The 13,573-nt window shown below is 38.0% G+C and overlaps 1 protein-coding gene across 1 annotated transcript; it reads left to right on the forward strand.

The window, feature by feature from the left end:
* Positions 1–2,899: 2,899 nt before the first annotated feature.
* Positions 2,900–8,042, forward strand: LOC131466353 (keratin, type I cytoskeletal 19-like). The gene is made up of 9 exons (XM_058639536.1): positions 2,900–3,334; positions 4,666–4,791; positions 5,285–5,367; positions 5,536–5,692; positions 6,497–6,658; positions 6,773–6,898; positions 7,267–7,493; positions 7,576–7,616; positions 7,711–8,042. The coding sequence occupies exons 1-9, from the start codon at positions 2,999–3,001 to the stop codon at positions 7,815–7,817; spliced, it is 1,365 nt and encodes a 454-aa protein (XP_058495519.1). The 5' UTR covers positions 2,900–2,998; the 3' UTR covers positions 7,818–8,042.
* Positions 8,043–13,573: the final 5,531 nt, after the last annotated feature.

Genomic DNA, 13,573 nt, shown 5'->3' on the forward strand with positions numbered 1-13,573 from the left:
ACAGTGCCAGCAGTGATAGTACAGCCACACCGAGCCAGTGCACCAGTCGACCAGCGGATCCAGCCTGGTGACAGGGAAGCTCAGCCCCTCACCAGGCCACACGGAACCCACACCTTCAGCCATTCCATCCTAGTACTTTTTAATTAATTTCCCCTGGACTCAATTAGCTTTTTAGATGTTTATAGGAATAATAAAGGACTCCTTTAAATTATATCCTTGTCTTGTTGTTGCCCACCATCCACTGGCTGGTCGATTGCACGAACCAAAGAACACTTTACACATTTCCTTTAGTCATATTTGTTGATAAAGATGTGATTATTATTGTGGCTGTGCCCTGGATTTCCTCGACAACCCACACGCTGCAGCTTTTAGTCCATACAACAGAGCTTTGTCAACATTGGAAGTGTTTATAGAATTCATTGATTTTCTGCAAGAGGCCCAGCCATCGTGTGTCGTGTTTTCCATATGATATATGATGTGAGACTTATGTAAAGCAGTAAAAAAAAAACATGAGGAAGTGTTCTTCAAATGCGAGTCAGTTAAAGCATTAGCTGTTCCTATCAGTGAAGGTTATGATTGTTTTTGTTATTATTATTATTATTATTATTATTGTTAATAATGATAAAAAAAAGAGCTGGAGTGACAGCAGCACAATAGAGAGCAGACAATGTGGCTTGATATGAGCAGCCCTGCAGCACAGTAAGCGTGCACCTGTGGAGACGCCTCTCCGCAGGTGGTTGAAATGTTTTGAATGACACCGTGTGCACGGATTTCATTCAGATCTAATAAAGCTGCAGTGCGAGCAAAGCCGCAGATCTCCAGATCTGACATTTTCTACTTCCTCAAGACTGATGAGACACACACCCATCAATGCAATGATGGGTGTGCAATCTGATACAGGTCCCAGACGCCACGCTATCGACAGTTCACACTCACTCACACACATACCCCACATTTTGACAGACGCTCATCACTGCATCTTGACTTCTCAGCTATTTGACAAAAAAAAGGAGGGCGTTATAAAGATAACAATAATAATAATAATGGACTTGTGATGAGTGAGATGATGAGTTTATTGACCTACAGAAAAAATGTTAGTGGTTGAGTAACATTCCATAAAACCATAATTACTTGTTCATTAGATTTGATTGTCATTATATCTGTGGTGCTTTTACTTTTAAATATAAACAAGCGTTTACATTATGTTCACATGATTGCCGATTCTGTCTATCAGCTCCATACGACTCCATACAAAATTTCTCACTTGGATTTCGATTGGATTTCACCGTTGAGCTGCGACAATCTCTTGCTGCACACAGGAAGTTATTTGTTTTATGTCACATAGACACATGAAGTGAAAATAAGACACAGCAAACAGGCTGGAGTGTGACTGAAAACACAGAAAAGTTATTTCAACCTATTTTATCTTTTTTCTTTTTTTATTATTATTTTTTCAATCTAAAATTCTTCTTCTATCAAGTGAACTGTAAATAATCATCATGTTAATGTTTACCTTCTCCAGGTAGGAGGCCAGGCGGCCGTTGAGGTTCTGCATGGTCACCTTCTCACTCACCTTCTCAACTTTGTGACGATTTTTTAAAAAAAGTGAGTAATTTTAGCTCAGGTGTGTTTATATCGTTGGTGAAAATGGAAACAAAAATCATGTCATCAGATTGCCTATAGGTTGCTAAAAAAAACCAAAGGATATAAGATAATCTTTATTGTACATATAGAATATGCTGCATTCTTATAGCCTCTGTATAATAAGTATAATATACTGCACACACACTGGTATAGAGACATTAGATTAAGATTATGTGAGGAAGAGGATGATGATGAGAGGGCAAATCATCTTATTGGGACTAAATCTGCCTCCTGTGAAAAATCTGTAGCCGACTTTGCTCCACTGTATTTTTAACGTTGGTGATAATGGTGTCACTTTGAGAGCTCAATATTTTCTCAGGTGGTTCTTGATTTAAAAAAAAAAGTTTGAGAAACACTGATGTAACATATCTGACTGATTGCACGTTTGATAATTGAATCGCTACTTTTTATCAATACATTTAAAAAAAAGTCCTCTGAAACATTTAAAAATCATTTATATAATATCACAAATCACAACTTGCATGTCAAGACACTTCATATAATTCAATTCAATTATTATTATTTTTTATCTATATCTATCTATATATATATATATGTATATATATATATATATATATATATATATATATATATATACCTTTTAACAAGAATAAATCTCTGACAGAACCAGATGCAAAGATGTGTGGCCATCTGCCTCCACTGGTTGTGGTGTAATGACATCTGGGGGATAGAGGAGAGGAGGGGGTGGGGGGGAGAAAGAACAAGAAATAGACGAGAGAGACCAGGAGATGCAACAGTAGTGTCAAGTATAATAAGGCAGAAACCTTTTTTTTAAAAAAAAATTCTGAGGAGTTAATGGTTAATGGTCTCAGTCATGAGTTTGAGCAGAAACTAAAGCGTTTATATTTTTTGTTGAGCGTGTGTTTCCTTTTGAAAGTCGTTTTTTAAACTCTGTGTGTCAATGTGCGAGTCTTTATTGAAAGAATAAATAGGCTACACCTGTAAAGTCGTACAAGATTTTAATCTGTAACGCTTTTTTTTGTACACTGTAGCACCTGTAGCAAAAAAAAAAACAACCTGCACACACACGCACACACAAAAAAAACAATTATCTTCATCATCTTGTTAAGCAGTGTCATGCTGCTCAACGAGATACCTGATATCCACAGAGCGTAACTAATGCTGATCCACACCTGTTTTGTTTGGAAGGGGAAACACATTACCTGCGTACCACACATAGTTGGGACACGGGACGCGACGCCCTCACTGTGCTATAAAACACGGAGCTTCTCACGGTTACAGGCCACTGCTCTTGAGTCTCTCCAGCTCTTCAGCATCAGCTTCCACCTGCACGTGCTCCACATCCTCTCATCATCATCATCATCCTCTCATCATGTTCGGCCAATCCCGCAGCAGCGCCCGCAGCATCTCCAGCGCCAGCAGCTCTCTCAGCATAAGCGGGGGAGGGATGCAGATGGTCGGAGGCGGACAGGTCCGCATCTCCACCGGCGGGCAGCTGCGGGGGCGCGCGCCCAGCGTGTACGGTGGCGCGGGAGGCTCCGGGACCCGCGTCTCCCAGGCCTACTCCATGATGTCCAGCTATGGCTCCGGGTCCGGGTCCGTCTATGGCTCCGGGTCAATGGCCACGTACGGCGAGGCCGCGGTGATCACCAACGAGAAGTTGACCATGCAGAACCTCAACGACCGCCTGGCCTCCTACCTGGAGAAGGTAAACAACATCATCATCATGATTATTTACAGAGATCACACCTGAAATGTCTAATGTATGCCGTTATTACACAGGTTTAACGGTGAGTTGATGATACATGGGTCGCGAGAAGAAAATGATATGTTCAATTAAAAACAATAAATGAATTAAAAATGTTCAAAAAGGGCAAATTAAGTATAGACTTAATGCATTTACAGCTCTTTATTCCAACCATAACTTTACCCTTAGAACATAGAGCACCTGAGCAAAAAGTACTCACATTAAAAATAAATCAAAAAAATCGGATATGTCTCATTTCAAAGTTTGAAAAATTTATCTATTTTGGGACTTCTGCACAACTATCACTACTCCCATTAAAAAAAAAAAACATCAAGTGAATCATCGGACAGATGATGGTAGATGATAGCACAGATCTGCCCACAAGGTCAGAATGTCCTTATTCCTTATTCTTATTCCAAGTTAATACATTCTACAGACATAATTTTTTTTCACTTGCTGATTCACATTTTCAAAACTCTTTGTCTAGTTCTCTAGGCTGACGGTTGGCATAACGAAACGCATCACTGCTCCTGAAGTAGCTTTTCAATCTTTATGTCACGCACACACACACCCACACACACTTCACTTCACTTCAACTTGGAATGGAAGTGATAAGTAATAAGTGTGGCTGCAAATGATTAGTTTCATACTAGAGACATTTTCTTCTCAGAAAACTATGACAAATGTTTATCGATGTGATCTAAATTAAGAAAAGATGCTTTTATTCGTCCCACAAGAACGGAAATTTGCTGTGTTACAAGGTAGAAAATAGAAGAAAATATGTGCAAGAAAAACAATATGGAAACAAGATAAAGGACAGTTTGGTGTGGGTGTGGTCTTCTCACAGTCTGACTGCAGCAGGGAGGAAAGACCTGTGATAGCCCTCCTTCACACACTGAGGGTGCAGCAGACTGAGGTCACAGTGTCCTGGCCTTCTTTATCATAGCTTGTCCAGTTTCCTCCTGTCAGCAGTGGAGATGCTGCTGCCACTGACTCATAAAAGCTCCTCAAGAGAGTTTCTCAAGTCCTGATATGATGATGTTCCCAAATGTGTGGTAACATTGCCAAGGTCAGACTATAGAAGCCACTGCAGGAATGACTTTATTAAAGGAAAGTAAACACATTCATAAGTGTACGGTGACGACAGCAAGTGGTGCTTTAGAATATGAATGGACGTGTTTTCTGTGTGCCGCCCTGAACCTTTGAGATAGAACGAAAAAGAGTTTTAATGAAAAGCCAGTTTGACTTTGAGTCTGTCAGTCGGTGACACCAGCCTGTGGTCGTGTGTGCAGGTTCGCTCTCTGGAGGCAGCCAACAAGAGGCTGGAGCTGCAGATCAGAGAGTACTATGAGAAGAGAACCTTCATCGCCAGAGACTACACTGGCTTCTTTGCCACCATCACTGAGCTCCAGGCCAAGGTAGGACCCACACTCTACACATCATGCACACGGGAGGGATGGAAATCCCACTCTTTGCAAACGTCCTGCAACTTGAATGAAGAGTGTGTTTTATTAAAACTTCCACTTTTAAAATGTGGAAAAAGCAATTATAATATATTCCAATTAGGAAAATACAAGAAGGATTTGAAGTTTGAATGGAGTGTATTGACCTGAAGGGGTTTTTGTTCTTTGCTGCTCATTAGAGAAAGTGGACAGAAGTGCTGTTGACATTAAATCACTGAGGAGGAATTATAATTAATTCTAAACACGAGCGTAATGAATGCATTTGTTTTTGGAACGTTCAGCCTATTCCGGAACTTAACTGTTTTTATTTTAATGCGTGGACTGTTCAGACCTCGAGTGGACGATAATATAAACTGACTTCCATAAGTAACAAGTGGCCAAATCGTTTATTTGTTGTGCACTTTTGAAACAACATTACATAACTTCCTGTTATCTTCTCTTCTTTAAGATCGCAAGGAGACATTCAGAAAATCAAAGTATCCTTCTCCAGATTGACAACGCTCGGCTGGCCACTGACGACTTTAAAATTAAGTAGGTTCAATTCCATTATGTTATTTTACAGTAAAATCTGTTTTACACTCTCCAAACAAGTTCTTCATCTGAATAATATATAACTCTCAGTTGGATGTAAACTGTACAGACTTATATATAGTCCATGATGAGGCTAAACAATCAACAATACCCAACTTCCCTGTGTAGATATGAGATGGAGATGAACATGCGCTCAATGGTGGAGGCTGATGTGACTCGTCTCCGTGGCGTCCGGGACAGTCTAACCCTCAACTCCAGCGACCTGGAGATGCAGATCGAAGGGATGAAGGAGGAACTGGCCTTCATCAAGACCAACCACCAGGAGGTGAGAGGGAAATGTACCTGTGCTGTCACAGCTGCGCTTTGAACGCTGTACGAGTCAAGTGCAACGGCGCCATCTGCTGTTGGTTGCAGACACTATTCTGGTTAACCCTGAGAACGCAGAGCATTGAGGCTGCTTTTTTTTTTTATTGCTATGTTAAAACGTATAAACAGAGGCTGTAAGAATGTGCAGTATAGAGTGTCTTTTGTCAGCACAACCTAACCGATGTGTTTCCATTTCAGTTTCACCAACTATATAAACACACCTGAGCAAAATGTCCTCACATTTTGAATTAATCGGATTAATCGGATTGAATTTATGAAATATGTGAAATACGTCACATTTCAAAGTTTGCTTGGCTTATTCTTATGAATGAAAATAGAAGAACGGTCTATTTTCTGCACACTTATCGCTACTCCCACTTAAAAAAAAAATTAATAAGAAGATGTGACCTATAAACACACACCCCTAGGATATTATTCCCACTGCAAATTACCAAGGGTGCACCTGCGGCACAGATCTGTGCCACGTGAGCACTAAGGGTTAACAATTGTGCAGCACAAGGAGTTTAACTTTAAGTGTGAACCCCCATGTGCGTATAGTTCCGCCCCCTCTCACCAGGTTGCCCTTTTGCTTCTGTGTCCTGAGACACATCAGAGACAGATGTAAACACTGCACAGTTTTTAACAACACAGTGTGTCCACGTCAGTGTTGAGAATAACACAGGAATAGTGTTTGTGTAACTCTTTCTCCAAAACTGTTCCTCGCTAAAAAAAAACTTAAACGTGCCTTTTCTGTGTTGTGCAGGAGCTGCGTCTGCTGAGGGCCCAGCAGAGCGGTTGTGTCAATGTGGAGGTGGACAGTACAGAGTCTGTTGACATGACACGGGTGCTGCAGGAGCTCAGGGAGCAGTACGAAGCTCTGGCCATCAAGAACAAGCAGGACATGGAGAAATGGTTCCAGCTGAAGGTGAAATAGGAGAGCCTGAACCTTTCCACAACAATAATAATAATAATAACAGTGTGAAAAGCCAACGTCAAGCTGATTAACTCTTAATGTCTCTGTCTCTGTGTGTGTGTAAAGATGGACGGTCTTCAGATACAAATCACGACAGTCACGACAGAGGTGGACTCACATAACACACAGCTTTCAGAGCTGAAGAGAACCTACCAGAGTTTGGAAATAAATCGGGAAAGCATCATCACAGAGGTACAACTGCTACTACTACTAATAATTATAATGATAAGGAGAGAATTAAAGGAACAAAATAATACTTTAATACTACAAAAATTGTGCAAGCCATATCTCCTCAGGTAAGTTGTTGATGCCAAAATCTGTCACTTTTACATTAAAGCCTTGACTTTGTGACCTTAACCAAGGATCAAGGATGTGAATTTCTCTGTGAGATGAATAAAGTATCTATCTATCTATCTATCTATCTATCTATCTATCTATCAAAGAGAAGTGGCTTAATATGCTCACATCTGCAGACGATTTCTTTTCAGGCAGAAAATTCTCTCCTTTTTATTCCTGATTAAACTCATCGCTCCTCGCCCTCTTCACTGTACGCCCTGCAGATGCAGTGTCTGCAGCAGAATGTGAAGGAAGTGAACAGTCGCTACAGCATTCAGCTCAACCAGCTGCAGGTGACCATCAACACGTTGGAGGTGGAGCTGCAGCAGCTGCGGGTCTCGCTCGAGCAGCAGAGATCTGAGTACAACCTGCTTCTGGACATCAAGATGAGGCTGGAAATGGAGATTGCAGAGTACAGGAGACTGCTGGAGGGAGAGCACTACGAGAGAAAGTGAGCTCAAGTGTTTGTTTTAAGAGGTTGTGAGTCCACGGCTGGAGCATGTGTTTTAAACGATTATCACTCTTCCCCATAGGGCTGTGGTTATCAGCAAGGTTGTGGAGGTGGAGGTGGAGGGTAAGGATCCTTCTCCAGTCATTGTTATCACCAGCTTTGTAACAACACTTTGTTGTTGTGTTGTCGTCATGGTCTTTGTCCTTCCCCTCCACAGAGCATAAACCCCATATCGAGAGGAGAGTGAAGACCATTGTGGAGGAGATCATCGATGGAAAGATTGTCTCCTCCACGGTTGACACCCAAGTGGAGGACATTCAGTGACAGCCCTGCTCACCTCTGCTGCAGCTAAACTCACAGTGTGACAATCATTCAGCCCGTACACAGCTCAAGTAATATCTGATAAAGTTAACTGCAGAACAGTTTCTATGCTGGGACGATCTTTAACCATTGTTTCACCTCAGTATCATGTTGCAACAAGTCATGTTATCCACCATGGCAGATGCCCAAACTGAAAATGAAACAAAATTAAAGGCCATGAAACAAAGATGGAGATGTGTGTGTGTGTGCTCATTCACAGATGTGCTGTGCAAAGAAATCTGTATTTAAATAGCATGATCATCAACCGTTCATGAAATATGACAACTTTAAAACATGCAGTTTTCTCTTTTTCTCTGAGGTTTTGGACAGTTAGGCACAGGTGCTTGGGGGGGGGGAATTAGGGAGGGGCTTGTGAGTCACTCTGTATTGAACTGTTATTCTTCCTCCTAAAAGTTTGGCGTGAAACTCCTCCCACAGTTTTGATCAACCATGGCGACAAAAAACACAAAAAACTGCGAATAATTTCCACATACACATGAATGGTAAATGGTCCAAAAAATTATCACAACCCAGCCCAGTTTGGAGCCTCACAGTGTCGTCATACTTTAATGTAGAGACGTGGTTTAACCTTTAAATGGATCAATTGCTGATTTTATAATGCAGGTATTAGAAACAGGTGTAAGAAAACTCCAAGTTTTAATGGTGGATTCAACCAAAATACCTTGACTTACTTATTACTTACCAAAATAACACTTTGTCTAAATACTTCAAGTTTTAAAGGCTCAATCCATCCAAATGTTACTCCTTTACCAGCACAAGTCCTCCACCCGATGACATCAGCAACAAGAACACCAGGCACGCTTGAAATTTCACAGCGGAATTTTCTAGTTTAGTATGTCGTCCAAAATGTCATAGTTTAATATGTTGTCCAAAAAGTCAACAAAATGTCATAGTTTAATATGTTGTCCAAAAAGTCATAATTTAGTATGTCGTCCAAAATGTCATAGTTTATTATGTTGTCCAAAAAGTCTCGAAAATGTCATAGTTCGGTATGTCATCCAAAAAGTCACCAAAATGTCATAGTTTAGTGTGTCGTCCAAAATTTGACAAAAATGTCATAGTTTAGTACGTCGTCTAAAAAGTCCCCAAATTTCATAGTTTAGTATGTCGTCCAAAAAGTCACCAAAATTTCATAGTATATAGTATGTTGTCCAAAATTTGACAAAAATTTCATAGTTTAGTATGTTGTCCAAAAAGTCAGCAAAATGTCATAGTTTAGTATGTCGTCCAAAATTTGACAAAAATGTCATAGTATAGTATGTCGTCCAAAAAGTCAACAAAATGTCATAGTTTAGTATGTTGTCCAAAATTTGACAAAAATGTCATAGTGTAGTATGTCGTCCAAAAAGTCACCAAAATGTCATAGTTTATGTCATCCAAAATTTGTCAAAAATGTCATAGTATATAGTATATCGTCCAAAATTTGACAAAAATGTCATAGTATAGTATGTCGTCCAAAAAGTCACCAAACTGTCATAGTTTAGTATGTCGTCCAAAAAGTCACCAAAATTTCATAGTTTAGTATGTTGTCCAAAAAGTCACCAAAATGTCACTAGTATGTCGTCCAAAAAGTCACCAAAATGTCATAGTTTAGTGTGTCGTCAAAAATTTAACAAAAATGTCATAGTTTAGTATGTCGTCCAAAATTTGAGAAAAATGTCATAGTTTAGTATGTTGTCCAAAATGACATAGTTTAGTATGTCGTACAAAAGGTCATAAAATGTCTTAGTTTAGTATGTCAGGTGGAGTGGCTCAGTGGTTAAGACCGGTACCCTGTGTGTGAAACACATCATGGTCTCAATGGTCGCATGTTAGACTCCATCAGTGGCTGATTGTACTCACTTCCATTGTAAGGCGCTTTGGATAAAAGCGTCTGCGAAGTGACATTTGACGTAATATCAACAAAAATGTCGTTGTATATTATGTCGTCCAAAATTTAATAGTTTAGTATGGTGTCCAAAATTTGACAAAAATGTCATAGTGTAGTATGTCGTCCAAAAAGTCAACAAAATGTCATAGTTTAGTATGTTGTCCAAAATTTGACAAAAATGTCATAGAGTAGTATGTCGTCCAAAAAGTCACCAAAATGTCATAGTTTATGTCATCCAAAATTTTTAAAAAATGTCATAGTATATAGTATGTCGTCCAAAATTTGACAAAAATGTCATAGTATAGTATGTCGTCCAAAAAGTCACCAAACTGTCATAGTTTAGTATGTCGTCCAAAAAGTCACCAAAATTTCATAGTTTAGTATGTTGTCCAAAAAGTCACCAAAATGTCACTAGTATGTCGTCCAAAAAGTCACCAAAATGTCATAGTTTAGTGTGTCGTCAAAAATTTAACAAAAATGTCATAGTTTAGTATGTCGTCCAAAATTTGAGAAAAATGTCATAGTTTAGTATGTTGTCCAAAATGACATAGTTTAGTATGTCGTACAAAAGGTCATAAAATGTCTTAGTTTAGTATGTCAGGTGGAGTGGCTCAGTGGTTAAGACCGGTACCCTGTGTGTGAAACACATCATGGTCTCAATGGTCGCATGTTAGACTCCATCAGTAGCTGATTGTACTCACTTCCATTGTAAGGCGCTTTGGATAAAAGCGTCTGCGAAGTGACATTTGACGTAATATCAACAAAAATGTCGTTGTATATTATGTCGTCCAAAATTTAATAGTTTAGTATGGTGTCCAAAATTTGACAAAAATGTCATAGTTTAGTATGTCGTCCAAAATGTTAGAGAAATGTCATAGTTTAGTATGTCGTCCAAAAAGTCACAAAAATGTCTTGGTTTAGTATGTCGGGTGTAGTGGCTCAGTGGTTAAGACTGGTACTCTGTGTGCGAAACACATCATGGTCGCAATAGTCGCAAGTTCGACTCCACTCCTAGCTGGTTGTACTAAATTCCATTGTAAGTCACTTTAGATAAAAGCGTCTGCGAAGTGACATTTGACGTAATGTCGTTGTACATTATGTCGTCTAAAATGTCATAGTTTAGTATGGTGTCCAAAATTTGACAAAAATGTCATAGTTTAGTACGTCGTCTAAAAAGTCCCCAAATTTCATAGTTTAGTATGTCTTCCAAAAAGTCACCAAAATGTCATAGTATATAGTATGTTGTCCAAAATTTGACAAAAATGTCATAGTTTAGTATGTTGTCCAAAAAGTCAGCAAAATGTCATAGTTTAGTATGTCGTCCAAAATGTAACCAAAATGTCATAGTTTAGTATGTTGTCCAAAATGTGAGAAAAATGTCATAGTTTAGTATGTCGTCCAAAAAGTCACCAAAATATCATAGTTTAGCATGGCGTCCAAAATTTGACAAAAATGTCATAGTATGTCGTCCAAAAAGTCACCAAAATGTCATAGTTAAGTATGTCGTCCAAAATGTCATAGTTTAGTATGTCGTACAAAAGGTCACAAAATGTCTTGGTTTAGTATGTCGGGTGGAGTGGCTCAGTGGTTAAGACCGGTACCCTGTGTATGAAACACATCGTGGTCGCAATGGTCGCATGTTCGACTCCACCCGTGGCTGATTGTACTCAATTCCATTGTAAGTCGCTTTGGATAAAAGTGTCTACGAAGTGACATTTTAAGTAATAGACAAAAATGTCGTTGTATATTATGTTGTCCAAAATGTAATAGTTTAGTATGGTGTCCAAAATTTGACAAAAATTGTCATATTTGTCGTCCAAAAAGTCACCAAAATTTCATAGTTTAGTATGTTGTTCAAAATGTAACCATAATGTCATAGTTTAGTATGTCCTCCAAAATTTGACAAAAATGTCATAGTATAGTATGTCGTCCAAAATTTGAAAAAAATGTCATCGTATAGTATGTCGTTCAAAAAGTCACCAAAATGTCATAGTATAGTATGTCCTCCAAAATTTGACAAAAATGTCATAGTATAGTATGTCGTCCAAAATTTGACAAAAATGTCATAGTTTAGTATGTCATCCAAAATGTGAGAAAAATGTCATAGTTAAGTATGTCGTCAAAAAAGTCACCAAAATGTCATAGTATAGTATGTCGTCCAAAATTTGACAAAAATGTCATCGTATAGTATGTCGTTCAAAAAATCACCAAAATGTCATAGTATAGTATGTCCTCCAAAATTTGACAAAAATGTCATAGTTTAGTATCTCATCCAAAATGTGAGAAAAATGTCATAGTTAAGTATGTCGTCCAAAAAGTCACCAAATGTCATAGTTTAGTATGTTTTCCTAAATTTTTCAAAAATGTCATAGTATAGTATGTCGTCCAAAATTTGACCAAAATGTCATAGTTTAGTATGTCATCCAAAATTTGACAAAAATGTCATAGTTTAATATGTCGTTCAAAAAGTCACCAAAATGTCATAGTTTAGTATGTCGTCCAAAATGTGTCAAAAATGTCATAGTTTAGTATGTCATCCAAAATGTTAGAGAAATGTCATACTTAATTATGTCGTCCAAAAAATCAACAAAATGTCATAGTTTAGTATGTCCTCCAAAATTTGACAAAAATGTCATAGTATAGTATGTCGTCCAAAATTTGACAAAAATGTCATAGTATAGTATGTCGTTCAAAAAGTCACCAAAATGTCATAGTATAGTATGTCGTCCAAAATTTGACAAAAATGTCATAATTTAGTATGTCGTCCAAAATGTGAGAAAAATGTCATAGTATAGTATGCTTTCCTAAATTTTTCAAAAATGTCATAGTATAGTATGTCGTCCAAAATTTGACCAAAATGTCATAGTTTAGTATGTCGTCCAAAATTTGACAAAAATGTCATAGTATAGTATGTCGTCCAAAAAGTCACCAAATTGTGATAGTTTAGTACGTTGTCCAAAAAGTCTCCAAAATGTCATAGTTTAGTATGTCATCCAAAATTTGTCAAAAATGTCATAGTATAGTATGTCGTTCAAAAAGTCACCAAAATGTCATAGTTTAGTATGTCGTCCAGAAAGTCACCAAAATGTCATAGTTTAGTATGTCATCCAAAATTTGTCAAAAATGTCATAGTATAGTATGTCGTCCAAAAAGTCACCAAAATGTCATAGTTTTGCATGTCGTCCAAAATTTGACAAAAATATCATAGTTTAGTATGTTGTCCAAAATGTAACCAAAATGTCATAGTTTAGTATGTCGTCCAAAATTTGTCAAAAATGTCATAGTTAAGTATGTCGTCCAAAATGTTAGAAAAATGTCATAGTTAAGTATGTCGTCCAAAAAGTCTCCAAAATGTCATAGTTTAGTATGTCGTCCAAAATGTGAGAAAAATGTCATAGTTTAGTATGCCTTCCAAAATGTGAGAAAAATGTCATAGTTTAGTATGTCGTCCAAAATTTGTCAAAAACGTCGTAGTTTAGTATGACGTCCAAAATGTGAGAAAAATGTCATAGTTTAGTATGTCGTCCAGAAAGTCACCAAAATGTCATAGTTTAGTATGTCATCCAAAATTTGTCAAAAATGTCATAGTATAGTATGTCGTCCAAAAAGTCACCAAAATGTCATAGTTTTGCATGTCGTCCAAAATTTGACAAAAATATCATAGTTTAGTATGTTGTCCAAAATGTAACCAAAATGTCATAGTTTAGTATGTCGTCCAAAATGTTAGAAAAATGTCATAGTTTAGTACGTCGTCCAAAAAGTCTCCAAAATATCATAGTTTAGTATGTCGTCCAAAATGTGAGAAAAATGTCATAGTTTAGTATGTCTT

This window comes from Solea solea, chromosome 10, assembly GCF_958295425.1.
Source record: "Solea solea chromosome 10, fSolSol10.1, whole genome shotgun sequence".
NCBI lineage: Eukaryota > Metazoa > Chordata > Actinopteri > Pleuronectiformes > Soleidae > Solea > Solea solea.